Raw genomic sequence first — 27695 nt, forward strand, 5'->3', positions numbered from 1 at the left:
TTTCTTCTTGATGTTTGCAAGAAACACTGAGAGCAAGGGAAACGCAGCACATTGACCTGGGGGCTCTTTACAGTCCAACTTCACCAGGACTTGTCCCTCCAGCATCTATAGGAAATAGTGGGTTATTTAATGACTTCTAAGCAAAACTGTCATTAGATGATCCTTTCATACTTTCACCCTTTTATACAGAGACTGAGATACTTTCATACATTCTTATATCTGAAACTTTGGTTCGTTCAAAACATTTGATAGAAGTAAAATAGTTCCATGACCACAAAATTCTATAGAAATTTTTTTTCTCTTACAGTGTCACGTTAGACTGATTGACCAGGCTTGTGCGTGCAACATGGCCCTGCCGCACCCACATGGGGCTTGTTCGTGTTCTCCGTGTGTCCGTAATACTGACTCCCATGCATGGGTAACACTGCACATTCTGCTGTGCCCTAAATCTATGTCTTTGTTACCTGAAAACTTAATTTTGTATAAAAATATGACTGTTTCTTTAGAAAATAATATATAGCTGTTTTTTTAATAAAACCTGGTAGGTAGAAAAAATGGTATATCAAAATATGGTAAACAAATGTTTTAAATATGAAATCATTAAAAACAGCTCATAGAAAGTCATTGTGCTAACATTCTCCCCTGGAGAGAGAGCAACGTCATCACTGTACATCTAAGGTTCACACGTTCACTCCCTTGGTTTCCTTTATACCTAACAGTAGTGGCAGTAACTGTCTTACAAACAGCCCCTTCTCAAACTCTAACACTTTCTGCTTTTACTTTTAAATTAATAAAAAGACATCCTCTTAATCAGTGGTTTTCAACTCTGCTGCATATCAGCTCCATTTAGGGAACTTTAAAGGAAACGGCAATTCCACCTGGGTCTCACCGCAAGAGACTCATTTAATTCATTGGAGGTGGGACCCAGACATTATATATTTTTTAAACCTCTCCAAAAAAAAACCTATTATGCAACCAGGGTTGAGAATCACGGCAAAAATCACATGAGAAAATAGTCATTTTTTAACTATGTATGTCAGCTGATTGTCTGTAGGTATCATTCATTCAATGACACATCCTCCATATTAAACAAGACAAACCATGTTTACAAGATAGTCATGGAAGCTTTCAACACATATACACACGCACCATCTCGTGTATTTATATATGTATAATAACATGTGTATAGTTAGGGTATTTTTGGTTAAGCAGAAACTAGCATTACCATAATCTGTTCTTGATTTATTTAAAAAACAACACCACTAAGTACAACGCTAAGTACAAAATGTCTAAGACATTTCCATAGTTTTAACAGAAAACAGTGTTGGAAATTCCACAAAATACATTATGACGTGAACACAACTGAGCTGGAAGAGCAGGCCGACGTGGCACTGACCGGGGGGGAGGCATCGCAGCGTGCAGTCTCCCGGGTGCTGCTTCATTCGCGTCTTCGGGGTTACCCTGGGCTGCACTTCTGTTCTGTACGTCTCTTTGGCTTCTAGAACCACAGAACTCTGCCTGCTCTGGGACAGCCCCAGGGAGGCGGCAATGGCTCTGGACTAGGCAAGGCCTCTCCAGTAAAAGAAGAGAGACTCTTTTCTCTCCTCCCTCAAAACGTGGGCATTTCATGAGGGAGCAATAAAAAAAATTTACAGGCAAACAAACCTAACAACACATTCACATGGTAAAAAACATGATGTTATGTGTGACTGAACCAAAAACCAAAACGATCAGCAAACACACCACGGTCCAATATTTTGAAGGCTTGGTAACCAGTAAAGCACATTTCCTTTCAAAGGATCATGAACTTCCAGGCACTTATCTGGCTGTACATTCTCTTTGACCTCTGCATAATACTTAAAGTGCAATTGTCCCAAGGCTTTTGTTTCCGTCGCAAGTATCATAAAGAACGAGCCGTGTTTTGGGCGGAGGAGATATGGCACAAGAAATAAGAAAGAACTCATGGCTTTCACAGCCTCTGGCCAACAGCAGGCGGCCGCAGAGCTGCACGCAGATGGACTTTATACAACAAACTCCGGAACCTCATCGTGAGTGAGATCCAGAGAAAAGTATTTGCTGGTTCTTTTGACTGGAAAAGCATCTTGGATGTTGACACACTGCTGAGCCAAGCAGCTGTTGCAGTAGAGGCCTTCTTCATCCAGTTCATGACCACATCCGAAAGTGTAGCTCTGAGCAGTGTCTTGACACAAGCCTGCGATGCGCAGGAAGTCTTTCTGGTAAAGTCTGATGTCATCGAGGCTCAAGCTATGTCGATCGGTGGAGGTCTTTGGTTTTCGACATATAGTCTGCAAAACAAGGGAAGGCTGAAACAACTGCAAGAGTACAGGCTCAAGTGAAAGGTCAGCAATATTTGCCCTGTAAAGAGAGGCTGCAAAATTATGTGCAGGGATAAGGAATCCCTGTATGTTAGACAGGCTTCCAATCTCAGGTACCTGGCCCCGAGAAGAAAAATATCCCCACCGCCAATAACAGTAATAGCAGCTATATTTACTGGGTGTTTATTATGCGGCAGGCCCTGATATAAACACACTACATGCATTATCAACTCATTTAATCTCCCTATTAGCCCTATGAGTCCCGTGCTATTTTCCCCATTTTACAGATGCATAATCCAAGGCACAGAGAAGTAAACTCAACAGGAATCCAACCATCTCTGGCATCTCAGAAATGAAGCAATTGTCTTAAAATAAGGCTGTATAGAAAAGATAGTGTTTCTTTGTTTTTTTCACTGAGATACGGCAGTTCAGTGCAGCAGCACTTTCATGCCGAGGTCTATTATTATAAGAAATGGGAAAACAAACCAATTATTACTCAAGAAACACAGATCGAAGAACTATTTTTTTTAAAGGCCAGAATTCTTGGGTAGAAAAATAACCTGAAGCGTTCTTGGTGCGGCGAAGGCTGGTAAGCAAGCGCCAGGACCAAGAGGCAGCTCTGGAACACTGCACGGGGCCCAGTTCTGCCAAATGCTTCACACAGCAGGTAGCAGACTTTTGGAACTGTTATCCCAAGAGGTGGTACTGGCTGAACATATAAATAGGCTGCAAAATAGCTCAGCTAATTACATAAATGGAAGATACTAAATGGGTTGTTTATAGAAACGAGATATTATATCTCTAACTTATGCTGCTGACCACCACAAAGGCCAAACCTGCCAGAATTAAGAGGCAAAAGTACCAGGAGAGAACAGGGTCTGAGTCCAAGAGTATTTTAGTGGGAAGTGTCCCATCAGCGCACTCCCTAAAGATGACAGTCCCCTGTACTGATGTGGCCCTCCCAGGCGCCCACGTGCTTCCACACGGAGAATTCATTAGGTCATCACCACGAATCCTCAAGGCAGGCACACAAATGCTCTCCCTTTGTAGGTAAGGACTCTGACCCTTCGCTGTGCCCCACGAACGTTTATGTACAATAAGAGCGAACACATAGTGTCCTAGCAGGATGCAAACCCAGGCAGCTGGAGCCTGGAGCTCGTCCACCTAATCGTCATGCTACATACACAGCTTTAAAAGTCACTCATTGGAGTTTTCAGAAAATATTTAATTAAGTGTCATTTCACATTATGACTACTAAAATGGGAGAGTAAGAAAGGGCAAGTCGGGGTGTGTGGGGGAGATAGTACGCAAAGACTGCCGGAATACGAGAGAGAAAAAAAATAATAATAAAAGAAACACACAGGAAGAAAAAAAAAAGAGAGTGAGAGAGAACCCAAGAAAGAGAGACATAAAGGAGCAATAGAGAGTGCTCAGAAAATAGAGATGAATATATGTTGTACGTTATATCCAAATGCTGCAACCATGAGTATTAGATTGTTAATTTATCTATATCTTTTGACATTTTAACAGCCTAACCAGTGAACACAGGTTACCAAATACTCTCCCTTTGAAAATTTACCCTGAACGAAAGAATCAGAGCGTGGAAACACTTCTACACAGCCCAGCTGACAGGTTGTGGCGAGTCAGCGCATATGCACACAGAATCGACCTGAAGTCTGAGCACTAGGGCTTCCCACCCACAGAGTGTGAAACGAAGTACATAATTTATCCCAAAACCAAATCAACTCAAAAGTAAGTGGAACTAGCAAATAAAATGGAAGTGAACTCAGCATAAAACTGTAATGTATGTCTCTGGTAAGAACCATTTCCTCAGGATTTTTAATTTTTGCCTCTTTATATAAATATAAATGTTAAGTTCCTATTTAAAATGTTCAGTTCCTTCCATACCTGTGGAAGAGAATCGGTACTCTGGCCACGAAGTTTGACAACTGTTTCTGAGGAGCTGGAGGTGGAAGAACCGATTTCTTTCACAATCAGCCCTAAAGTAAAACAGAAAAAAAAACCAAAGACTTCAAATTATTCATACCTCTTGCCACATATCTGAAATATATTACTACTACTAAGAATGAAAGGTCAAATATTAATCATTATTGGAAACTCTCACTCTGACTCTTTGGTGGTAGACAACACCGTCTATCTCATATCTTACAGTAAATCGGGGGTGGGGGGAGATGAATGTAGGAAGTAGTTTAGAGCCTGAATTTTCTAGAATAAATTTCTAATTAATGATGAAGTTAGTAGTAAAACCAAACACTGTAGGTGTAAAGCAGTCTCTTCATTACACCTCCTAAAGTTTTCCCACTTTTCAGACAACACTAACTTTGAATGGAACCCCACCTGAACAGTGACGGAGCCTTCCAGGTTTGGTTCCACTTGGACGTGCAGTGGGTAAGTGTGGGGGCTCTGGCCTCTGGGGTCACACAGATCTGGGCTAGAACTCGGCGGATATGGAATTAACTACACATCCTAGCCGGTTACTTAGCCGCCCTGTGTCTCAGTCTCCTCCTCCTATAAAGGGCGCTCTCCATAGAGTTTTATGATGATTGAAGGGCACGTGCTTGAAAAGGGCGAGGCACAGGGCCTGTGTATGCAACACGCTTGGTTCACGGAAGCTCTTCTTGGCTGACAGGAACGCTGTGGCCCATACCTCCCGCAGGCAACCCCACTCACTGGTAAGAGGCTGAAAGGGGACGCCACAGTGAAGACCCAATCTGGATCTCTAAGATCAACAGGGTCCCTAATCACCCCAGGGCTCAGGGGCAACCTGCTGATATTTGGAAACAGAAATCCAGGGCTGACACTTTCTTATGAGACTGTGGCATGTGAGTGAAGCATCCCCAAGAAATGCTTCAGAAGGTAAAACTGCCAACAAGAACTGGAGATATAAGGGGAGATCACTGATATTTTTCTTGCAAGTAGATAAAGCAAGTGAGTAGGTCAAGTCCTAGGTCCTTAGGGCCAAATAGCTTAAGTACCATCCCACCTTATTAAAAAAACCCCTATGAGTAATGTGGTTTTTATTCAGCCACTGCTAGTAACCTACAGAAATAACTTTCTGTATTATTTTCCCTTACACCCCCTTCCCACAGGCACTTTGGTGTACATTGTTTTAGGTGCTTGCACTTGCGCACACGCACGTGCACACACATAAGCGAGAATGTGCTGGGAAAAATGGGCAAAAAAAGGGGGGAAGCTGGGTATAAGAACTCTAAGCATGACCAGAGCACCAGCCTGCTGAATCTTTGCTGGTCAGGCAGAGCGATTCTCCTCCACCGCCGGTGGGTCTGCTCCTGGCAGAGCATCTGCAGGCCATGGTTCTGCTGCGCTAGCAACTGGAGTTCGGCAATAAAAGGTCCCTCACGCTCTTGCAGAGTAAGAGCCAGGATGGTGCCGGCTGCGTGCTGGCCTTACTCACTGCCCCTGCGCATGGCAGAGGCTCGCCATCAGGGACTGGGGGTCTGGACAGGGCAGTGGCAGTCACTCCGGTCCTAACAGGGTCTCTCACTCAGTCAAAGCTTTGAGTGGCCTAACAACAAGCACCTGGGCCATTCAATAGTGCTGTTCCTAAGGCATCTTTCTCTAAAGAACAGAGGCGAATTCGTGACGTGTGACAAAAACAGAAGTAACTGAGGTTTAAAAACAAAACCTCTGTTGCTATTTTTTTTAGGATAACATCTTTCATTTGATGGAACTAAATATTATACTATATTCTGTAACATTATAGAACCCTATACTAGGGTTACGGTGAATGGATGTTTTCTAGAATTCATCAAACATGGAATATAAAAGTGCCTTTTTATGTCAATCTTTTTGATACTTTTTCCTCCAGATTCCTGTACCTTGTGAAATATACTGGGGAAAACAAAACAGATACACCTGGGGACCTGACCTCTTTCCAGCCATGCAGCATCTGTCCTCTCTAATCTACAGGGTTTCTCATCTGTGAAAAGGAGGAGGCTGGTCTAAAGGGTCTCCAAGGACCCTTCCAGATGTATGATTTCCTGATTATCATTTAAAATAGCACAGGAGAAAGAACTCTATATTACAACTTTATCCAGAGCAAGGGGTAGAAGATGCCACTCCCCAATCCCGGGGGCCTCTCCCCCTTCCCTTTCCTTCCCTCCACAGGAGGCACTCCATCCTGCTGTTCATGACACTGACTTGGAAAGGCTCTAATTCTAGTCCTGTCTCTGACCCAGTCCCACCCCTTCTATTTTTGCTTCTCATGGACAATCACTAGCTAAGAAGAACTTCCCATGAGAGCTCACCAGAGTGTCCATTCAGCTTCCGCGACAGGAGCATGTCCTCCGTGATGTAGATGCACATGTCTGGGCTGACCTCCAGGGACTCTTCGTTCATCTGCTCCAGGTCCCTGGGGTCATCAACCAACATCTCTATTTCTGCCACAGAAAAGGAAAAGACATGTAGTAACATAAAGGGTAATGGCCGTCATAATGAATAGCTACATGAGGGAGGTTATGTAATTATTCATACTTAAAAATAAATTGGGCTAATACGGCTCTACAACAGTCCACTCCAGGGACAATTCTCAACTAGATGCTATTTGTTTTCTTTTTCAAAGGACTCCTGTGTTATCTACAAGTCTTCTAATGGCACTATTTGACTGTTGATAATTGTTTACTCTTTAAGAAAGAAGAAAAATTGCACTATCACTCTGCAGTGACAGGGCAAAAGAGACCGAAGGGTCACCTGCCTAATGCCAAAGCAGACTGTTGACACAGAGAGAGTGAGGAGTTCATGAAGCTCCCCACTGCCCATAGCTGCCTACTCTCAGGGCAGTTAGTGACTCCATTAGAGACCCACATGAATCCTATAACAACCAAACATATGTTCTGCAGTTTTCCTTAATGGAGTCAGAATCTTCTCCCCAAACCTGAATGCTATAGCAATTATTTGAGGCAGAAAATAATAAAAAGGGTGCACACAAATGCCAAGTTTGGCTGATACAGGCTGTTGGTCTTGTCTCCTTTCCTTACCACAGAGTGAAACAGCCAGATGCTGCATTTATTTTATACTCCCTAGGGTTCTGGTGACATGGGAAGTATTTAAGAAATGCTAATTAATCAAATGGCCTGGGCTCATATATATTTTTTCTTTTTTTGGTATAAGTTCAAGACATTTATGTTACCATCACTGAATCCAGTCTGTTGTCTTAATCGATGCTTATTTCAACTGGAAATCAGAAATGTGGACCCAAGGGCTGCAGGACTAACTTCTACTCCATATAAACCACTAAACTTAGAATCCACGAATGCACAACCATCCAACCCTGTGTGGCAAAGGATCATGACTACAGGGATGTTTTGTTCACAAACACAACCCAACCAAGTCATTGGGGAAGATGGCAAGATACCTCTTCCCCTCCTGCTACTTCTCAGATGTTCTGCTGACGTCAATTCTATGGACCTAATACCTGAGAAACAACTCGGAGAGAAGAGGCGGCACCGTTAGCTTGGGGTGCCTGGGGAAAAGGTTACCGTCGTCCTGGGAGTCCTCTTCCAGCCGGTCCTTGCCCCCGCTCTCCACCCCGGAGGTGTGCGAGCTGCCGTGGCTGGTCATGGAGCTGCAGGTCTTCAGCTTGCGGTGGACGGCACTGCCGGAGTAGCTGTCCTCGGGCCCCGCGTCCCGGGGCTTGGTGTCCGCCTCGATGCCTGAGGTGTGGGAACTGCTGTGGCTGGCGGTGGAGTGACGAGACAGGCGCTTATGCTTCACGCTGCCCGCGCTGCTCCCGCTGGCCCGGGACCGCTTTTCCAGCTGGTCCATGTCAAGGTCCAGGTTGTCGCTGATGTAGGACTCCCGGTACTGCTTCTTCTCTGGGGGGGGAGCACAGCTCATCACTACGGTCAACCCAGAGAGAAGGGCCGGCTGGGGAGCTTAAGGGGGTCACTCATCAGGCCCGAACAAGGACAATTTCACACTCAGAATCTAGCGGCTGGAAAGTGGTTCTAATTCTGACAGGCTCTCCACTTAAGAACACTGAAAAGTGAGTAAAAACCAGGATGACACATTTGAGGGGAGCACTTGAACCACCAGGGCGTTCTGAAGCTTCTAAGGCCAGGGAAGGATGCTACCGACCACCTCTGGTCAGCAAACTGCTCCTGGTGCACAGTGAAATAAGTTCGGTAACTGAGAATAAACACTTAGAAAGTTTTAGAGCAATCTGACACTGTCATGGCAGCCACTAGTGTGACTTTGCATTTTGCATAAGTATCAGTCCACAGTGGATCAGAAATTTTAAAAGCCCGGTCCTTCCCCACCCCCCGGACAAATTTCAGAAGCACCGCTCTAGGAGACTGTTGAATAAACCTACTGTGCTAACTGCCATTCGTTTTATTTGTTCCTTTGGTCCATTGTTTGCTTAGCTCTGTTGAATATGATTTAAAATAAAACTATTCTTCTGAGAATTTCTTTCAAAGAATTCCGAAATTTAGACTTACACTGGTGAAGGCTGCTTTTCTCCATGAAGGCTGAATTAGTGAGGCTTTGTCATCTACTTAGAAAACACAGTAGTCACTAATGGTTTGCCATGTGGCCTCTGGCTGGTAAAAATGTTCTGTAACACATCGGTGCTGTTCTTTAAGGCAGACACACAATATTGGAAAGTCCCTTTTATCAAATGCTAAACCAGCCATTATACTAAGGCACCAAGTTACAACTGGGGTGCAGGGGTAGAACTGACACAAAAACGTCAGAAATTTAGAACAAAAAAATAGTTGAGCCTCCTCATATTTTTAATACGGATAAGAAATAGCTCATTAGAAGAATGCTAAAAATGGAGAGAGCATTTGGGGAACGTTAGGTTGATATTATCTCAGAAACTGCTAACGAGGAGACTAATTGGGTTCTCAGGGGGCTGAAATGGATTTAATTGTCTTGTTTCTCGTTAAGTAAAAACACTTGCACTGTGGATGTCTGAATCCAGCTCTGAAGTGCAATTGCCACAGGATCCTGAGAGGGAATGAGCATCAGCAGAAAGAGAAGATGGTGTGCTTTCCTGGAGGCATAATAGGAAAAATGCTTGGAGAAGGGCGAGTGTGATTTCTGGGCTCCGGCCCCTTCATGCCAGTTCTAAGGAATTGGGCTAAAACACAAAGGTGTGTGTGTGTAGCCACAGAGAAAGCAGCCTCGACAGGACATCAGAGCCCAACACACATCACTGAGAAAAAAGTGCATCCGATCCATTTTTAGGGCAGGACAGGGTTCTAATGATTCCTGTTTTCTGAAGGCAACAGGGGTCAAAATGAAGATGAGAGCTTTATAAAAGCACCTGCAAAATTCTCATACAATTTCTATTTACTGTAGTTTGAAAATAATAGATAGTCAGTGACCCCTGGAAGAGTGGCAAGTGAAGAAAAAAAGAAAAACAGTAAAAAAAAAAAAAAAAACACCAAGAAAAAAAAGGAAAAGTTTGTATAGGGTGTCAGAGTTCTAAGACGATTGGGAATTGTGGATCTAATCATTTAAAAGCTTTACTACCTCTTTACAAATAGTCCTTTTAATCCCAGCTTCCTGGAGGCTTTGGAGCCAATCCTAGCCGTCTGTGCTCAGGAGTCCACTCCCTGGACGACAGGCACTCGCCGCCTGCTTTCCTCCTGACAGGAGTCCAGTGTAAACCTACTTGCTGTCAGTGTGCAGCAGCCCTGGTGCTCCACTGGCTGGCTTCTGTCCCCTTCACAGTGAGTACTGCATCACTCAGACCCTCAGCAAACCTTTAAGAAGCTTCACACCACTCAGTCACAAACTGAGGGAAATGCTGAAATAATGCGGACATTTATTCTGAGAGATGCAAAATGCACCAGATGCAACCTCTCATCCCCCGAGTAATCTCTGGTGTCAACAGCGCAGGCGGTCCACATGCCCGTGTTCTGCTATTACTTCTGTGCTAAAAGCTCAGAGACCACAGGTGTTCACACATTATTTTAGCATATATGCAGTCGATGTGACTTCGGGATATATGACTTAAGAATAAGCTCCAGCTACCGAATAAAGTTGGGTTAAAATGTTTTTAATGACAAAGGCATTTCTTCCCTTCTAAATACTATGGGAGAATTCTTGTGATCATTTTCTACTACAAAATGCTAAAATAGTATTTCAGACAAGGTGACTCTAAGTTAAATTTAATTAAGAAAAATAAGATTCTTTTTGAAGATCCAGCTTACAGCTTTTTCATTCCTTCATCGCCCTACATACATAAGCCCCAAATGCACCTGGTACTATGCTGAGTCGTCTACCTTAGACTACCCTATGGTTCATGTTCATTAATTTTTATGGGCTCTAAAGAGCTCCTCCTAAAGTCACCTAAACAAGAATTTACTAAAATGCTGCTGGTAGAGGAGAGCTGGGGGAATAAATGAACTTCTCAAGGCACCAATTAGGAATGAGACTGACTTGGCAAATGATGGGCTCTGAACCTAATGAAGCTGCCTACCTACTCTCGCAAGTTTCCTTGGCACTCTTTCCCGTCTGAATTCTTCATAGTCATGTCAGTGTCGGAGAGATATATTTGTGATACCAATGAGTCACCGCGGGGAAGAACTGGCAGTCTGGCAGCGGAGGAAGCCAATACACCTGACACTTTTACCCATTCTCTCAGAAGACAGATGCAGCTTGGTGGCAGACAGGGAGATGATTCATGTTCTGATAGTTACTTAAATTACAATGACAGCTCCAAACTGGGTCTCATTTAGATAGGGACAGCTTTGGAAAGATATCTATCAGATGTGCACACCTCTATCAGGTTTTTAGCTTGTTAAGAGTGAACTGGTATTTGCCTTGTTTCTGTGGGAAAGGTGGGGTCTGAGAGGTGATTGTTTCAGACACGGACCTAAGATATGAACCCGCATCCTAATGATCATGCAAATCCCTAAAATCTACTGATCTGATCAAATTACCAAGAATTAGAGCAACATAAATTTGCAAAGTAAACTAAAGACATTAAAAAAATAAACAAATACGCAAAGTCACATTTTGGGAGATGAGAAGTTGGGAGTGTTAAATGGAATAACCCCAGGTGGCATAACTGAAGACAAAGAGCCAGCCATGAGTTTATTATTGTAAAGTGGGAGCCTGCTCTTAGGGGCCCTAAGCAGACTGCTCTATTCTGTCTGTGTCTCAGCCAAGCCCCCACAGAACTGGCTAATAAAAATCCTCAAATGAAAATTTCTCTCTCCTTTGTCATTCTTCCTAAGACGGACTTGGGGACCTCCCTGCAGGCAATCCGAGACACTCAAGCCATTTCTGTGACCCACTTCACTGGAAGGAATTTCAGATCACTTGCAGATAATAGAACCAAGGTGGATCGGTGTACATACAGAGCTCTAAGATGCAGATAACCCTGCGCCTGCACCTTCACGTAGTGGCTTTTTGCAAGGATTTTTAAGCCGAGCATGAGATAATTTAAAGAGACAGTACTCAAGGGGTAGCTAAGTGACAGGGATAACCTGGGCTATTTGGGATGGGTACAGCTGGTGGCGTCCAAGCTATCCCTTGCCTCTGGGAACGTTGCTGAGATATAAGCAGAAATGCTACACTAAATCTGAGAGGCCCAGCCCCCAAATCCCAGCCTGCAGGCGCCCAAAGCCAGCTCATGGCAGCTGTGGAGTAAGGGTCCCCGGTGGCAAAGGCAGCATCTGCCTCCCCATCAGAGGGCCCGTGATACCTTCGTTTTCCTCCAGCTTCCGGATGTGGCGCAGGACGGGCTGCAGGTTCATGTAGAGGCGGTGGCTGTTGCTCAGGAGCTGCAGGAGGTGCCGGGAGCGCATGGGGCACCCCGTGTAGTAAATGAGCTTCCTGGCCGAGGGCAAGCCATCTGGCAAAATCTCAAATTTCTTACCCTGGGGAGGGAAAGAACAAATCACATCCGGGAAGAAAAGTCTCTGATTTACCCAGGTCTCCTTCGTTTTCTGTTTATTAAGGAAAGCAACAGATTCAGAAATAGATATGCAGAAGGGCCTTGGATGACGTCATTTCATCACAACATTGACGAGATGCTGTGGGAACCTAACTCTTGTTTCTATCAATTAGCCTATAGCAACATTGGTTTTGTCATATGTCATTTTGCTGAAAGTCACTGAACCTATTGATGGCTTTGAGGACTTGCTGTATAAAGCTCCATTCAAACTTGGCTGAGGCATAAATTACTGTGTTCTCTTTCAAAACTGCCACAGATAGAGGATTACCCAAAATTCAGGAGAGTGTCTAGCAACTGTCTGTTGGTAATCACTGGCTGAGTATGACAGCTGAGGACTATCTTCAGTTTCTCTGGCTGGTCAAGCCATTTATATTATGGAGGAGAGAAGGGCCCATCATGACAGCATCCTCAAATGCAATCCCAGCACCTTAACTCAGCAAACCAATTCCAGAAACGGAATGCATTCAAATACCTGTGAAACGCGTGCCACGGACCAAACCGTGTGCCAGACAGAAACTGAGAAAATAAGTGACTAGAACAGACAAGGTCCCCACCCTCCTGGAGACACATTCTGGTGGGACAGATGGTAAATTAACACATAGAATAATTATAGTTTAGGATAAATTCTGGGAAGGAAATAGAATTATGATAGTGGAAAATACTGGATACCTATTTAGGGGTTAGAAAAAATATAAAACCTCTCTGGCTGGGAAAAGAGGGAGCTGGAAGCTAGAGGGATGGCGAGAGGGATGGTGAGAGGGATGGGACAGGAAAGAGAAAGAAGAGATGTAAGTAGTATCAAGTATCTATCAAAAGAGATATAAGGAGTCACATGTTTTTAAGTCTGGGGTCATTAACATAAAGTTCACAGTTGAGGGTGAGTTTGGCAGAGTTTCTTACAGTTATAGGATATTTTGAATTTCTTTCACTTTCCTAATAATGAATAAGGCTACAGAACTAGGAGAAGGAATATTCCAGACAAAATGATTCTCAGCCAGAGGGGAGAAGTGAAGCAAAGAGGGAGGCACAGTCTAACCTGAAGTCAGTACAAAGCAGGGGTTTATGTAACTCAGGTAGGGATGGAATTTTTCACCTCTGAGTTCACTAAGCAGCTCATTCATCCTCGCAGTAAGGCCATCGGGGAGGGCCAATTATCCCCATTTTGAAATGAAGAAACCAAGGCACAGAGGTTAAGCAATTTGCTCAAGGTCACACAGCTAGGCAGGGCTGGGCTGGCTGCGAGAAGACTCATCTGGGAAGTCTGTCAACCCATGGCCACTGAATCAAAAATCTCTAAGACAGGAGGACGCGGCACAAAAACCTGTATCTCCAACAAGCTCCTCAAGACGTGTCTGATGCAAACTAGATTCAGGGACCACTGAGTCCAGGACCCTTAAAACACTCAATTTCATAAATGCATTTTATTACTACTTAATGTGGGACACGAGAGGAGCAAGTATGGTAATAATTTGCTCATTTTCAAACACCTCAGATCCTTTCACAAAGAGCTGGAACAAAAGAGAGCCAGCAGGGAGGAGGCAGGTCAGGCCCCACTTAATGTCTGAGTAAAGTGAATCAGATTGAACTGTGCCCAAGCAATTAAAGTAATGTAAAGTCAGGAGCAGGTCTTCTGACTCACAGGGCAGTGTGGAATCTGTGCCCAGTGTTATCTGGCAATACGGCCCTTTCTTTACAGAGGCCATCTTCCTCATGGGACAGGCCCATGTGCACAAGTCCTTGTCTTCCCCCTTTCTTTGTGTATTTTTTCAATAGTTTCTGAATAAAGAAAAACTGTGGATTTTAATGACTACTAGACAGGCACACTATTAACTGTAATTCTTTGAACCCTACTAAAATATGGATATAGCTGACAAAGAAAAGAAACAGCTGGAAAAGTCATGAATTTGCTCTACCCAAAAAAAAAAAAAAGTGTACCATTCTCAATATCCTAAAAGTAAAAGTGTTTTTCCCGTTAAGAACTCTAGACCTTTCTTTATAATGATGAGTTTCAAAGAGTCAGATATTAATAGAAACATCTTTTTATATTACTCTTTATGCTTTGCTCAAAAGAAGTAACTTCCAAAAGAATTGGCCGGTCCCCGCACTAAGAGTAACTTACCCTGTGATTACCACTTTCTGTTTTCTAATCCCTCCACTGTATGCTTTTAAAATAATTCTATTTGAATGAACTCATCTTGTACTTTTCTTACTACATTTATTCTGTGAGTAGAATAACTTAGGGTGGTGTGGTAGAGACCAGATACACAAATTAAATTAGTAATTTATTTGCTATAAGATTCTTTAATTTTAGGTTCACTACTGACAAGTGACAAGGATTATAGCACATGCATAAGAATATAAGAAAGCTAATTATCTTCATCATCAACTTTTAAAGCCTATCAACTTTTGTGCCTGGGACAATATTGTTTTAAGAAACAAGAAACAACAAAAATACAAAAACCCCCACAAAACCCACAAATAAGTTGAATAATTTATTTTAGTCAGTTATTTTAAACTTACCACAAACACCAGCTTTCCAACATTCGTCCAGGGGAAATCATAAAGTAATTGTTTCTCTTCATCTAAATTCTGTGGGAAGAATTATAATGCATATGGAGTTACTGATGAAACTGACAGACACTGAAATGGCTCTAATTTATCTCCCAGAAAGTGAAAACCCATTAATTAAAATCTGAAAGAGGTCCTCAACTCTCTCTGGAGATGCGCAGACAGTAATTAAAAGATTAGCGATACAATTCTGTAGCTTCTGGTTCCTGAGTGACTGCATCATTAACGGGCCCTTTTAAGGCAAGCTTTCCTCTCTTGGCCTATCCGTAAATTTAAATAAAAAGTCCAAAGACTCAGGCATTCAAGAGATGAGATAAGGTGCTCAGGCTTTCACAGTTGGGTATTTGGCCTACATCCAAGAGAAGACATCCTTAGATTCTCCTAGGTCTCCCGGAAAGGGGCCTTTACTTCCCCTCATTGATGGCTGTAGCAGAGCACCATCCCACCTATTTATTCAAGGGACAGCTTCATCAGAAAAGTGTGACGGAAATTAAAACGTCGGCTCAGGCACTGTATTAATATGTCATCTCTACACAGTTATAAATGCTCCAGAGGACAAAAGAGTGCACTGAAAACCAATGACACAGACCAAAAAAATGTCTGGACATTAACGATCTATTGGTGATGAATGTGGGCTGATCTTTGGCTTTTTGTTTTCTGTTCTAAAGGACTTGTTACTACAAGGTTTCGGCTGCATCGCTCCGTCCATCTCACATCATCCACATGTGCGCTGGATGCAGGAAACAGGGGCAATCCCTGCCATGGAAGGACCGGCGGACCCATCCCAGGACCACACAGGCACCCGGCCAGCGTGAGAGAGAGTAGGCACCACTGGACACTCATTTCCCTCAGTTACTAACCTGGAAAATCTGTATTCCCCGCATGGTCAGTCCAAGGGTCAGAGAAGCTTCAATTTCCCTTTTATCCTGTAGGAATAAAATTTTATGAAGAAGTATATTTTTCTTCTATAATGGACAATTCAGCACCAGACAAAAGAAAGACAAAGAAATTTCAGAACTGGAAAGTTTTTGACTTGAAATAACTTTGCTCTTGCCTTTTGCATCCCTAGTTTCCTACAAGCTTTAAGGAAATCATAAGCTCTGGCCAGTGTGGCTCAGTTGGGTGAGCGTCCTCCGGTGCACCAAGAGGTTGTTGGTTCAGTTCCCGGTCAGGGCACATGCCCCGGTTGCCCACTTGATCCCTGGTCGGGGTGGGTAAGGGAGGCAACTGATTGATGTTTCTCTCTTACATCAATGTTTCTCTCTCCCCCCACTTCCTTCCTCTCTCTAAAAGATCAATTGAAAAAAGAAAGAAAAAAGAAAAAAAGAAAAGAAAATCATGAGCACGTGGCAAATCAATGATGGTCTATTCTACATTTTTAAATCCTTGAGATTTAAAAGCATCAGTGTTTTCACTATATTCAATATACTTTCATATCTAACAACATTCTAAATACTTATGTTCTTGAGAACTTCAGTAAATAAGACAATTTTTGCAGCGTTTGCATTTTTTTTTTTTTTTTTTTACCTCCTGCCTTATACTTAACCTTCTCTCAGATCTTAGAATCTTGACTCTAATGTGATAGTTAAATTCTGAGATGCACCAGGCTTTATATGTTTCAAACTGGGTAACTCTCCCAGCTCAGAAGCTAAAAATAGAGGCAAGCCTAAATATTTATGGGCTTCTCATGCAGACAGATAATAAAGCTGTAAAAATTTTATATTCAGTTAGTTTTTTTAAAAAGTACTTATTTTTAAAATGTTCAATTATTACTTGCCAAAATGATATACAGTCTACCAGCTAAACCATAAACTGTTAAAAATAAAATACAACTACATAAGGAAAAAAATTCTACCATTAAGAATGTACTCAGAGAATCGGCCAAATCTTTTAAGTGTGCATCTGTAACAGTGAATATAAACGATAAACTTTAAAATGAGACATAAAATTACTAAGTAAACTATTTTCATTATGAAATTTCTCAGTAAAAACAATAAATATGTACTCATGTTTATTACGTTTGGTGCCAGTTTCTCCGTGAACATGGTAAAAATATTTTTTGAAAATGCATCCTCACCAGGCACAGAAAACAGAAGACATAGCCTGATTTTACTGTTTGGGTTGTTTTTTCCAACCAATATATTTTTACAACAAGAAAGGAACATATTTATAAGAGAAACCAATCCATCACTAGGAGTTTAGGCCAATTTCCTTTTCAAGGCTGTTCTGATTGCTTCCTGAAATCAGACTGTGCTCATAAAAATGCTGGTTGTGTGTGTATGAGGTGTGCAGTACTGGAAAAGAGGCACAGAATTTTATCTTTTTCAGCATGTTTCCTGTCCTCCATCTACCTTATTTCCATTTTGTAACCAGGCCTTAAATGAAGCAGTTTTAGTGGCCGCCACTTGACTTCTCCAAGGAATGAAAACTCTGCCCATTAGGTGACAATATCTATTTCCCCACTTCATTCAGTTACATTACTATGATTAATTATCTCATTTTAAGAAGACAAGAGTCATTTTCCATGCCATGTAGAAGTACTGCACTTTAAGTAAATTTGAAAGATTAATTTTTACACAAAAGATAAATTGAGGATGTCTACTTCACTAAATGATTCTTAAAAGGGCTTTTAAAAATTGATTTTTAGAGAAAGAGAGGAAGGGGGATGAGGAAGGGGGGGAGAGAAAGGGAGGGGAAGAGAGAGGGAGAGAGACATGGATTTGTTCCACTTATTTCTGTACTCATTGGTTGATTCTTGCATGTGCCCTGACCAGGGATCAAACCCGTAACTTTGATGTATCAGGACACCGCTCTAACCACCTGAGCTACCTGGCCGGGGTGAATAGGATTTTTTTTAAATACTAAATTTCCCTATCAAATAAGAATCACTGATGTACCAGGCACTCTACCTGGTTATTTCAGATTCATTATCTCACAGAACTTCCCCAACCTCAGAAATATATAGAATCATTCCCACTTAATAGATGGCCCAGAATTATAGTTATGTTTGCTTGGGGTCCTAGCAATAATCAGTGGTAATACAGGGTTTCTAACTGACATCTGATTCCAAAGCCATACTCTTTTCAAGGCACCATTGATACTTCACACATTTTAAAATCCTACACTGATTGTCAAAAATGTCTTTATTTGCATTTCTTCCTATAAATTGTCACAAATAAAATTTCTTAAGGAAAAAAAAAATACCGATTCAGTCCTTTAGGAATTTAGCCGAAGAGATTTTATGGAACTCAGCTGAGCCTTTCATGGGTGACAGGGCGTTAACAATGCATCTCTTGGGCGTGGAAGAGAAAAAACATACCATCCTTTGGTCCCCTGCTGAGTTTTCTGAACCAGGCACGATGATCAGCAGAATATCCCAACTATAGACCCGTGTCCAACGGTCCAGTTATGCTAATCTTACCATTACGGGTGCGGCAGTGGTGACGGTAAGAACCGCTTCAAGCGCTTTTCATCCACTACCCTTTCGGTCTTCAGTGAGCCTCAGAGGCAGGCATGTGACCAGCCCCATCTACCTTCGGGGAAGTTAAGCAAGTTGCCTAAGGCCACATGGTGAGAGGTCAGAGGAGTCAATCCCACAAGTCAGGCCCAAGAGACCACTCTCTGAACCACGCAGTATCCGATTCGGTTCGAGAATATACCTCTGAATATGTTACTGGGAATTCAGGAGTGAAATGTGGCAAGGAGAGGGGAGGGGAGACAGGAGATGATCAACAGTAGTGCGAGTGATTCCCTGCAGAGCCTGGCCCCCAACGGTTATTTGGGAGCGTGACCTCTGACCCCTGAAACAATGAGGCTAAGGGATACACAAGACACAAAAGAGAGTGACAAACATCAGAGAGAGAGGGAAGCGCAGAGTTCGGTGGTGAAAGCGCACAGGCTCTGTCTTCAAATGGACCTGGGTTGAATCCTGGCTCTGCCACTTACTAGCTGTGTGGTCCTTAGTCTGCTTCCTTGTCTGTAAAATGATTATAGTTCCTATCCTACAGAGTTGTGAGGAATAAATTTAAAAAAGAGTAAAAATAAACATAGGACTCAACAAACACTAGCTGTCTTGGTGACACTCTTGTTATTAATGGATACGATGCAGGCAGGACTTCGCTTGGAGGAATATTAAAAACTACCGATCAAAGAAGCTGCCAACGTTACTCCCCGAGACAGGGGTGCAGATCCGGGGAGGAGAAAAGGAACTATTTCTTATCACCGAAAAGCCAGATCACAATATGCGGCCACGTGTTACTGCAACATCAGAACCTGCGCCCAGGCCCGAGGAAAGGCATCACCCACTCCGAGGCTGGCCTGCGGTGACAAACGGCGGGTCGCAGGAATCTCTTTTAAAAGCCCCTTAAAAGGTGAAATGAGAAGTGAAAGCTCCTTGTGCTGGAGAAGGAGGTTTCCCCGAAGTCGAGGACGCGCTGCAGCTTTGTACCTTGTACAGTCGGTAGTAGTGGACAGCGACGTCGTCCAGCCGCACGGCCTCTTTGATGTACTTAAGATGAGCCTCGGAGGCGGTCAGGGCAAACTGATCTTTGTGCATGTTCGGAATGTGCTTCAGGATGTAGTCCTTCCCTCGCTTGGAAACAACCTGTTGGAATACAACGGGCCTGCAATGCAGCGTCTGTCGGGGGGTGTAAGTGCCCTCACCCGAAAGCGACTGAATGACAAGGACCTAAAATAAGCCGCAGACACAAGCTGATAACCCGCTATAAAATTCCCCTTTTACTCTGTTCTCACCATTGGTTATGTTACTAGGCTGAATCAGCTAATACTAAAAGCGACAGTCAATTTAGCTGTAGTTCTGAATATCTAACAAGAAAAATCACAAGAAATGGGAAAAAGATGTTCCCTTGTCTTTAATCTCACCAAGAATCAAAAGAAGAAAAAAACAAACCAAAAACAAAACCATGCAAACTTGCAAATTTTTGTACACATCATTGCTTATTCTTGTAAAATTATTGGTACCATGAAATACATCTCCTGTCAGCACATCTTCAGGTTCTGGATCCCACTTAACTCTTCTAAAATCACAGTCACAGAGTGGGAGGTACTAAATGTTTAATCCAAAGAAGGCAGGGGACTGCAAGACATTCTCTGAAACGTGCGGTTTTTGCATAAGAGGCTGATATGAACAGCTGATTTGAATACTTATGAGCAAACAATTTCTTTCATACATTCACTGTGGCTTATATTTTCATCAGATAGTAGCCTGAGTGTTTAGATATCAAAAATACACAGTATCCAGCAGCTGCAGGCTAAGAGGTGTTGATTAAAGATCCTACCTGATTTCATAAGGATTATAAAATGAGGAAAGAATTATGTAAAGGAAATAGGAGTACTGTTTAAAATCATCAGAATGAAAAAAATTAGAGAATTTTTAGTTTTAAAATGTTTTTATAGATACTGACATTTTATTTCTTTCTATTGAATTAAACATGATAAATTACCGGCCAATTTTCAAGTTTTCCTGAGAACTCAAATTACAGATTTTTCTTTTAGATGCCTTTTACATAAAGATCATCCAAATCAGTACTTGTCGACCTTTTCAAGGTCAAAGAACACATAGAAAATAGTATTTGCAAGGGCAATGAAGTAATGGTTTTGGTGGTCCCATGTGTTGAAGGCACTGGTACCTGGGCACTCCGGATGCCAGGCACACTGATGGGAAGCTCTGATGTAAATGACCAAGGTTCAGTGAGTGCCTGGTAACAACTACGGAATGTAAACGCAGGCTAATTTTGGCCCAACAGACATTGGTATGTAAAAGCTTGACACCTTTTGTGGTTTCTCTTCCAACAACTGAAGCACTGTCAATGAACTATTAACCAAAGCTTATATTGAGCACCTTAACATGAAGTGCTGAAGAAACAAAAAAGGTTATGTTTATGCCTGTCCTTTAGAACATACTAAGAAACACTAGCTGGGGGGGGGGGCGGGGGGGAGCAAAAGAGAAACAGATTATTTGAAAACAACGTGTCAAACACATCCATCCAGGGTCTTGCTGAGTGCAGAGAAGGGGTGCTGGGCACCTGGATAGTCTGCCCAGAGGAAACTACACCTGAGCTGAGTCCTGGAAGATGAACAGGAGTTAGGGGAAACAGGGAAAGGGCTTCACATGCCAAAAGAACTGGAGGCAGAAAGGTCAGAGTGTGAGCCACCACAGGTGTGGAGACACAGGAATTACTGCAAGATGCTACAGCATGAAATTCAAGGTGCTGGGCAGTTAGAAAGGAATCTGGAAAGGCTGGCAGGGGCCACATCCTGCAAAGATCCTCAGTCATGTTTGGGAGCCTGGGCTTCGCTCTGTAGGTGACAGAGGTGCCCCAGGAGGTTTCAATCAGAAGCAAAGTCAAACCTGCACTGTAGAGCTGCTGAGAGCTGGGGAGAGCTGGGGAGAGCTGGAACCTGGGAGGTGGGAGGAACAGTGATGGCAAAGGGGCGCAACAGACATTTTGAAAGTTAACAAAAATACAGAGGAACTTTATTTCTTAAGCTGGGTGATGGGTTATCAAGTGTTCATGGGTTATCAGTGTTCTGGTTGACTGGGTGGGACTGGGAGAAGGGAGGGTGATGAGGGAGAGTTCTGTGCAACTCCAGGTTTCTGGGTGAGCGGGTGGATGGCAGTGCCACGGGCTGAGATTAGGAACACAGAGGTAGGATTACACAGAGCTGAGCTGGTGGGAAGATTAATCTGATTTGGCACATTTTGAACTTGAGATGCCTCAGGACACAGGGGAGAGGTGGTTGCTAAAAGCATTCAGCTGGATGAAATCTCCCAAGACTGGGAGGAGTGAATTGTCAAGTGCGGCTGAGAAATTCAGGAAGTGAGAAGGATTCGTTGGACTTGGCAATTTAAAGGTTATGGTGACCTCGGGGACAGCCCCACAAGTGGAGCGGTGGGGAAAGAGGGCAAGTGGAAGTGGGCGGAGGAGTACATGTGGGAAGTAAAGAAGCTAGAAAATCAAACATACATCACTTTTTCAGGAAGCTTTACTGGGAAGGGAAGGCTAGAGAGACAGCATTCCTTTCCCTCCCTTCTTTCCCGAGGACGGGCCGGTGCAAACCACACACGTCGTGCATGTTCTGACTGAAGGAGGGTTGGTTTGAGCAGAGGGTAAAGGTATAGGACAGAGAGAGGTTACAGCAGAGACCTGGCGGAAGGGTGGGAGCAGGAACAGAGGGGTGGGTGGAGGGAGGACAGCTGAGACTGTTCATGCCAGAATAACCTAAATTTTCCTGCTGAAGTCAGGAGACGGCGGTCAGAGCAAGGAGTTTACTTAGACACAGCGTCCCTGGCTTATATGATAGCTCGACTTACGATTTTTTGACTGCGGTGTGAAAGCGATATGCACTCAGGAGAAACCGTACTTTGAATTTTGAATGATTTTTTTCCCCCTAGGCTAGTGATATGCAATTTGGTACTCTCTCTGATGCCGGGCAGCGGCAGTGAGCCACAGTATCGCTGGTGAACAGCTAATACTCTGTGTCCACTGTGCTACATTTTTCGCTTTAGTTCAAGGCTGTAAACATGCTTCAGGCTGTGTTCAGGCTGTCAGCTGTGCTCCTCAGAGCTGGGTGCCCACACACCCTTCTACTGTTCACTTTCAGTATCATATTCAGTAAGTTACATGAGATATGCAACACTTTATCATAAAACAGGCTTTCAGTTGGGTGATTTGCTTAAGGGTAGGCGAATGTAAGCGTTCTGAGCATGTTTAAGGCAGGCTAAGCTAAGCTAGAATGTAGTTTAGATGTATTGAATGCATCTCAACAATATTTCCAACTTACAATGGGGTTGACGGGGAAGGAGAATATGCTGCTCCAATTAAGAGTAAATAAGAAGATCAAGGCCATATAAAAGCCAAAAGAAGGCTGGCAAATTCCAAATTCCGCCACATTTAGAATGAAGAGCAGTCATCTTCTGCGTTAACTATAAGCCAACCAAGTGCATCAAGAGATCACGTGCACCATGCTCTCAAGTGTTAAATTTATACTTGGGCATCATGAAGGGTTTCACTGGCCACACAACATCTGGGTTCCCATTTCTTGAAGCAACACGAGTGGCTGCACAATGAACTAGAGATGCGCTAGAGAAAACATTTAGGACTTGCAAACAGTGCCTACCCAAGATGGGAAGTAAGCCTCGGGCTCAAAGTATTTTCCACAGTGCTTATTCCTTTTGAAGTTCCCAAGATCAGCCTGCAGGGCAAAGGCTGCCAGCAGGAAATAGGCCTCCTCTCGGAGCACACACTGAGAGTGAAGAACTTGTTTTCTCAGGTGCCAGTAATAATAGTATCTTGCTGCTCTGTCACTGGGAAAATAAAAGAAAACAGAACTCACATTTTGATGGTACAATCCAATGGCATGTAAACAGAACCCAGATCCTGCTATCCATCTGCTGACAAGGGCTTTTCTGTTTCTGCTCCCTCCTCCCTCTCCCTCCCCACTCACTGAGAAAAGGGGAGGCTGAAGGGAGCACCTGATCGCTGTCTCGCCGATTCTAAGTCAGACTGCGCGCGCTGCAAAAATAACACCTCCTAAGACCTGTAACGCTCCATTCATTCAGACACTGGGGAAAAGGCCTGACTCTCTCCACTCTAATATGGTAAATACTTCATTGAACGAGCATGACAACAGAGGCCTAGGCATTAGCTGTAGTAAAATAACTCTGTTGCAGTAATGCTGTACACCTAGCATGAGGAAGGGCAAAGCTGAGGGGACAAGCCTGGCTTTAACGTTTTGCTACTCTTTTCTGTGTTTCAGCTGAGCACCTTACAAATACTCTAAGGCTCTTTTTAAAATGTTTCTGTTTATGAGACTGTCTAGAAAAAATTTTTAACAATAAATGGTGTTTTAAATTCCTCTCTCAGAATGAATGAACTGAAAAATGTTTCCCTTAAATATTTTATTTTTACTAAGCGGATGTTACTTTAGGGGTGTGTTTGAATAAGCACATGTTATGACAGTCATGATATTCCTCAAAAACGGAAATACTAATAGTGCACTCATTGCAATTTGTTGAGATCAGCAATAAATATAGTCCCCACTGAGTAAGAAGTGCTGACTGGGAAAAACATGGTCGAGTTCCAAAAGATGTCATAGGCATATATAAGATGTCTCTGTGATCAAAGTAAAAATGCAAGAAAAAAATGTAAGTATATATTTAATGCGCTTATTTGCCTCCCTATTATTTTAGGTTGAAAGTTTACCTGAGATTCATAGCTCATTAGCTGATGATAATAAAAATACATGGGGTTTATTCTAATCAAGATCATGTTTAAATATGAAGAGTTTAAAAATAAAGCATTTAACAGAAACAAACACAAAAAGAATAAAAACAAAGCATTTATGTAATTTTTTCCCCTTGGTACTTTCAGAGCACTTCTTTTTATAATGCTGACCACACAGTGTTTGGACTAGTTCATCCCAGGGGAAAAGGGCAGAGGTACAGGGATAAATTAAACATTCATTAGCCCCAGGGGGTTAATTAGTGGCTAAATAATATATTTTCTTTCTTTCCAGTGCGTTCCATACTTAATAGATAAATTGAATAAAAAATTTGTACGAACTGGGAATAACTAAAAAGTTTCTCAGCCTTTAAAAAACATTCTTTATGCATATTTTACTTTGTAATATGCATATGGCGATGATATAATTAAGAGCAAATCTCACATATAACTCACTAGCCACACGTATCTTTGTCTCTTACATGGGATTTCTCAAAGTTTAACAGTAAATAAGTAAAACACAGAGTTCACATGTCTAGTATTCTCTTATCAGCCAGCAAAATCACCTCTGAAAGTTTTCTAGTATCAAATCCTCCTAAGCAAATGATAAGTTGCTTTTGAAACAGTGAATTCTCAGTCTGTATCATGAGGATTGTATTGTCCATGCAGCCACCTCCAGAAAAAGCATCAGTTACCTGCTTTTGCCAAATGGCATCTAAGATCCTCACTGGGTAACTCCACTGGGCGTAGCCTTAGCTTTAAAGCTACTGCCAGGAACAGAAGCAAGACCCCCAACGTGAAAAGAACACCAGGCTGTGTAAGCACCCAGGCGATTTTATAGAAGAGAGTTCTTTCGGCTGCCCACTCCCCACCCCCACCCCCACCCCCACCAAAAAGGAATATAATCTTTTCATCAATTTCTCTACTCTTCACAAAAGTGCTAGTTCCTTCTTGAATGAAGTATCTTTATGGTGACTGATTTGTTATTGAAAATGTGGAATACAGAAAATGAGAGCTAGTGATATTGCTAACGTTTTTATCAACGGCCTAACATGATCATTCATTCATTTAACAAATTCATTTAACAAACTGAGTGCATACTGTATCCCCACTGTGGGACCTGAGGATACATGCGTGCGCAAAAAGGTTTAAAAAATAAAAAACCCCTGCTCTTACAGAATTTATAGTCTAGCAGGTGGAGACAGACAACCACAAGTACTTTATTTGGTTGTAAGTACTCCAGTTGGCTTATTTATGTAGGGAGATGAGTGCTATGGGCAAGGAAGGTTCCGAATCTCTCCCCGCCCTCTCACCTGATCAGCCTGCCATTTTCCACATAGTACTGCACTCGGAAGTGGATGATCATAGGAGGTCCGAACTGGTCAATACCCTACAACGAAGACACATAAAAATCAAGCCCTTTTCAGTTACTTCAACACTGGATTTCAAAAGTAATAAAACACCATTATTTACAAGATACTTTTTAAACACTGAAAGGTTTTATCTACTTCTAGTGAGTGCGGCCTTGCAGCGGGTAGACCGTTGTCCCATATGGATACCAGATTCGTGCACAAAGCATCATTACTGTATCTGATACTCATTCACCGTAATGCCAATGACAACATACGGGAAGATAAAAATAAATGCCAGTGGAAATTTCTAGCTGAGATCCAGCTCCTTTCTCAGCTCTGTCCCCTGTGGTGACCATTTGCTCCTAATTACAAATGCTCCCTTGTTCCTCTGACATTCCACATACTGAATTCTAATATGCTGTTTGTTTATGTAGACATTCGTGTTCCTTACTTTGTAGTTCGCTTTGAAGTAGCCTTCCAGTTTATTCCAAGAATTCTTAAATACAAATTGGAGGATCCAGGATTAGACTCTGGGGATTTATTCCCGACTTGCCAGGGTGATCCTGCAAACACTAGGCAAATCCTCCGCGAGCGCTCCCCCTTGTAACTAGAACTGATGTTTACCAAAGAAAGGCTCCAGCATGACAAGGGAGCAAAGTATCAAATGTAAGAACAGTAAAAGCAGATTCCAAAATTGCTAATAATATTTAGGACATCGGTTTTGACAACCAGAACAAGCCGCAGAAAAGGAACGTGTACACTTTGTCCATGCTTTTCATGTCACAGCATTATCCCATGATCCCTGAGAAGTTATTACCAAACATCATTTAAAGATATCCAAAATCTAGTCATACGCTATAAGCTATTAATACTTCATTAATGTGACACTTAAGAACTTTCAGAATTCATTTCCCTTTCCCATTCTCTAATGTGTAAAATGTTGTTTACAGTATTATGTATAATAGCGAAAATAAACCTTTTAAAAAAATCAAAATAATTTTGCTCATAAATGTAATCTCACCCAAGTGACTTCGCATTGTCGTACCTTGCTGGCCTCTTTCTTCCATTCTTTTGGACAATATTTATAAAGCTTTTGTGACAACTCCATATATACATGTTCGTTATCTGCACATTAAAAAAAGGAAACAAGATGATAAAGGTGGTTGGATTTTTTAAAAGAAAAGAATATACAAAGAAACAAGTTTTTCAAAAAAAGCCTCCGGACCTGTGAATGTACTCTGAATTCACATACTACCAAAAAAGTACAAGATACTAAAACCTAAGTTCTGTGGGCTAGATATTAATGAGGGTCTTTACGAATCATTTCGCTTTTGCCATACAGAGCACATACTATTAAAATATGTACTATTTAGAAGAAATATTAGTTTCCTACTCCTGCTTTTACTTAGTTTCTAGGGTCAGTACAGCTTACAGTCTAACTTCCAACACTGGGCGTTACTTGGTCTGGCACCAACACATGCTTTTGTTTAGCTCACAGAAGACTCTTCTCACCAGCGCAAAATAATGAAAACTGGGCAGAAACACCATTTTAGCTGCGATATAAGAAATCAGATAACACTGATGATAATCGTACATTTTCGAGTGAGGGGGCCTGACCCACGCTTTGCAAAGAACAGTCCTCAAGTGTTTTCCACGTAAAACACAGCATGACAAACGGTGAACCATTCCTCACACTGCCTTTGGGATTGATCTTGTGGGAAGAGGAGAAGAATCTCATGAAAAACAAGAATGAATGCCAAAATAGTTCAAGACGAAGAGAAAACAAGGCTGCTAGAAGCCCATGTCAAAATGATCTAAACATGTGAAAGCAAGCTAGTAAAAAATATAAAAGTTTTGCAGGCTTCCCAAAGAGAATCTTTTAAGAGCGGTTTATTTCACAAGAAAAGCCTTCAACATTCCTATGTTGTACGAAGTTTTTAATCTTTTTTTTTTTTTTTTTTTTTAAGCTTATTCCTTTCTCTCTAACCCTCACGGAGGGGGCAGGCTCATGGAAAGCTCTCCATGAGAATGTACTCCTTCTGGAAGGGAGGTGTGTCTTTGGATTACTCCAAGGATGACATACTTGGCCACACACGGCCACTCCTCACTGCATGCTGGGGTTCGACGGGAAAAGTGCCAGGAGAGGAGAGGAGAGGAAGGGTAAAGCCACTCTTGGTCTATAAATGGCGATACTAAATCAACCGACGTGAATGAAAGGGACAGGGAAAAGGTCCCAGAGGAAAAA

General features: G+C 42.5%; 1 protein-coding gene across 4 annotated transcripts in view; it reads right to left on the minus strand.

The window, feature by feature from the left end:
* Positions 1-1229: 1229 nt before the first annotated feature.
* Positions 1230-27695, minus strand: part of FRMD6 (FERM domain containing 6) — a 72940-nt gene continuing 46474 nt past the window's right edge. For 3 of the 4 annotated variants that reach the window (XM_087820517.1, XM_087820507.1, XM_016198109.2), the window contains exons 4-14: positions 26472-26575; positions 25412-25488; positions 22996-23182; positions 19304-19459; positions 15717-15782; positions 14809-14877; positions 12037-12211; positions 7856-8191; positions 6626-6757; positions 4245-4336; positions 1230-2306 (exon numbers count right to left, since the gene is read on the minus strand). In XM_087820517.1, coding sequence (XP_087676643.1) covers positions 2022-2306; positions 4245-4336; positions 6626-6757; positions 7856-8191; positions 12037-12211; positions 14809-14877; positions 15717-15782; positions 19304-19459; positions 22996-23182; positions 25412-25488; positions 26472-26575 — 1679 coding nt within the window. In that variant the 3' untranslated portion in view covers positions 1230-2021. The remainder of the gene's footprint in view (positions 2307-4244; positions 4337-6625; positions 6758-7855; positions 8192-12036; positions 12212-14808; positions 14878-15716; positions 15783-19303; positions 19460-22995; positions 23183-25411; positions 25489-26471; positions 26576-27695) is intronic. The other variant, XM_087820520.1, reaches the window with a different exon arrangement.

This window comes from Miniopterus natalensis, chromosome 1 (genome assembly GCF_054644295.1).
Source record: "Miniopterus natalensis isolate mMinNat1 chromosome 1, mMinNat1.hap1, whole genome shotgun sequence".
Lineage (NCBI taxonomy): Eukaryota > Metazoa > Chordata > Mammalia > Chiroptera > Miniopteridae > Miniopterus > Miniopterus natalensis.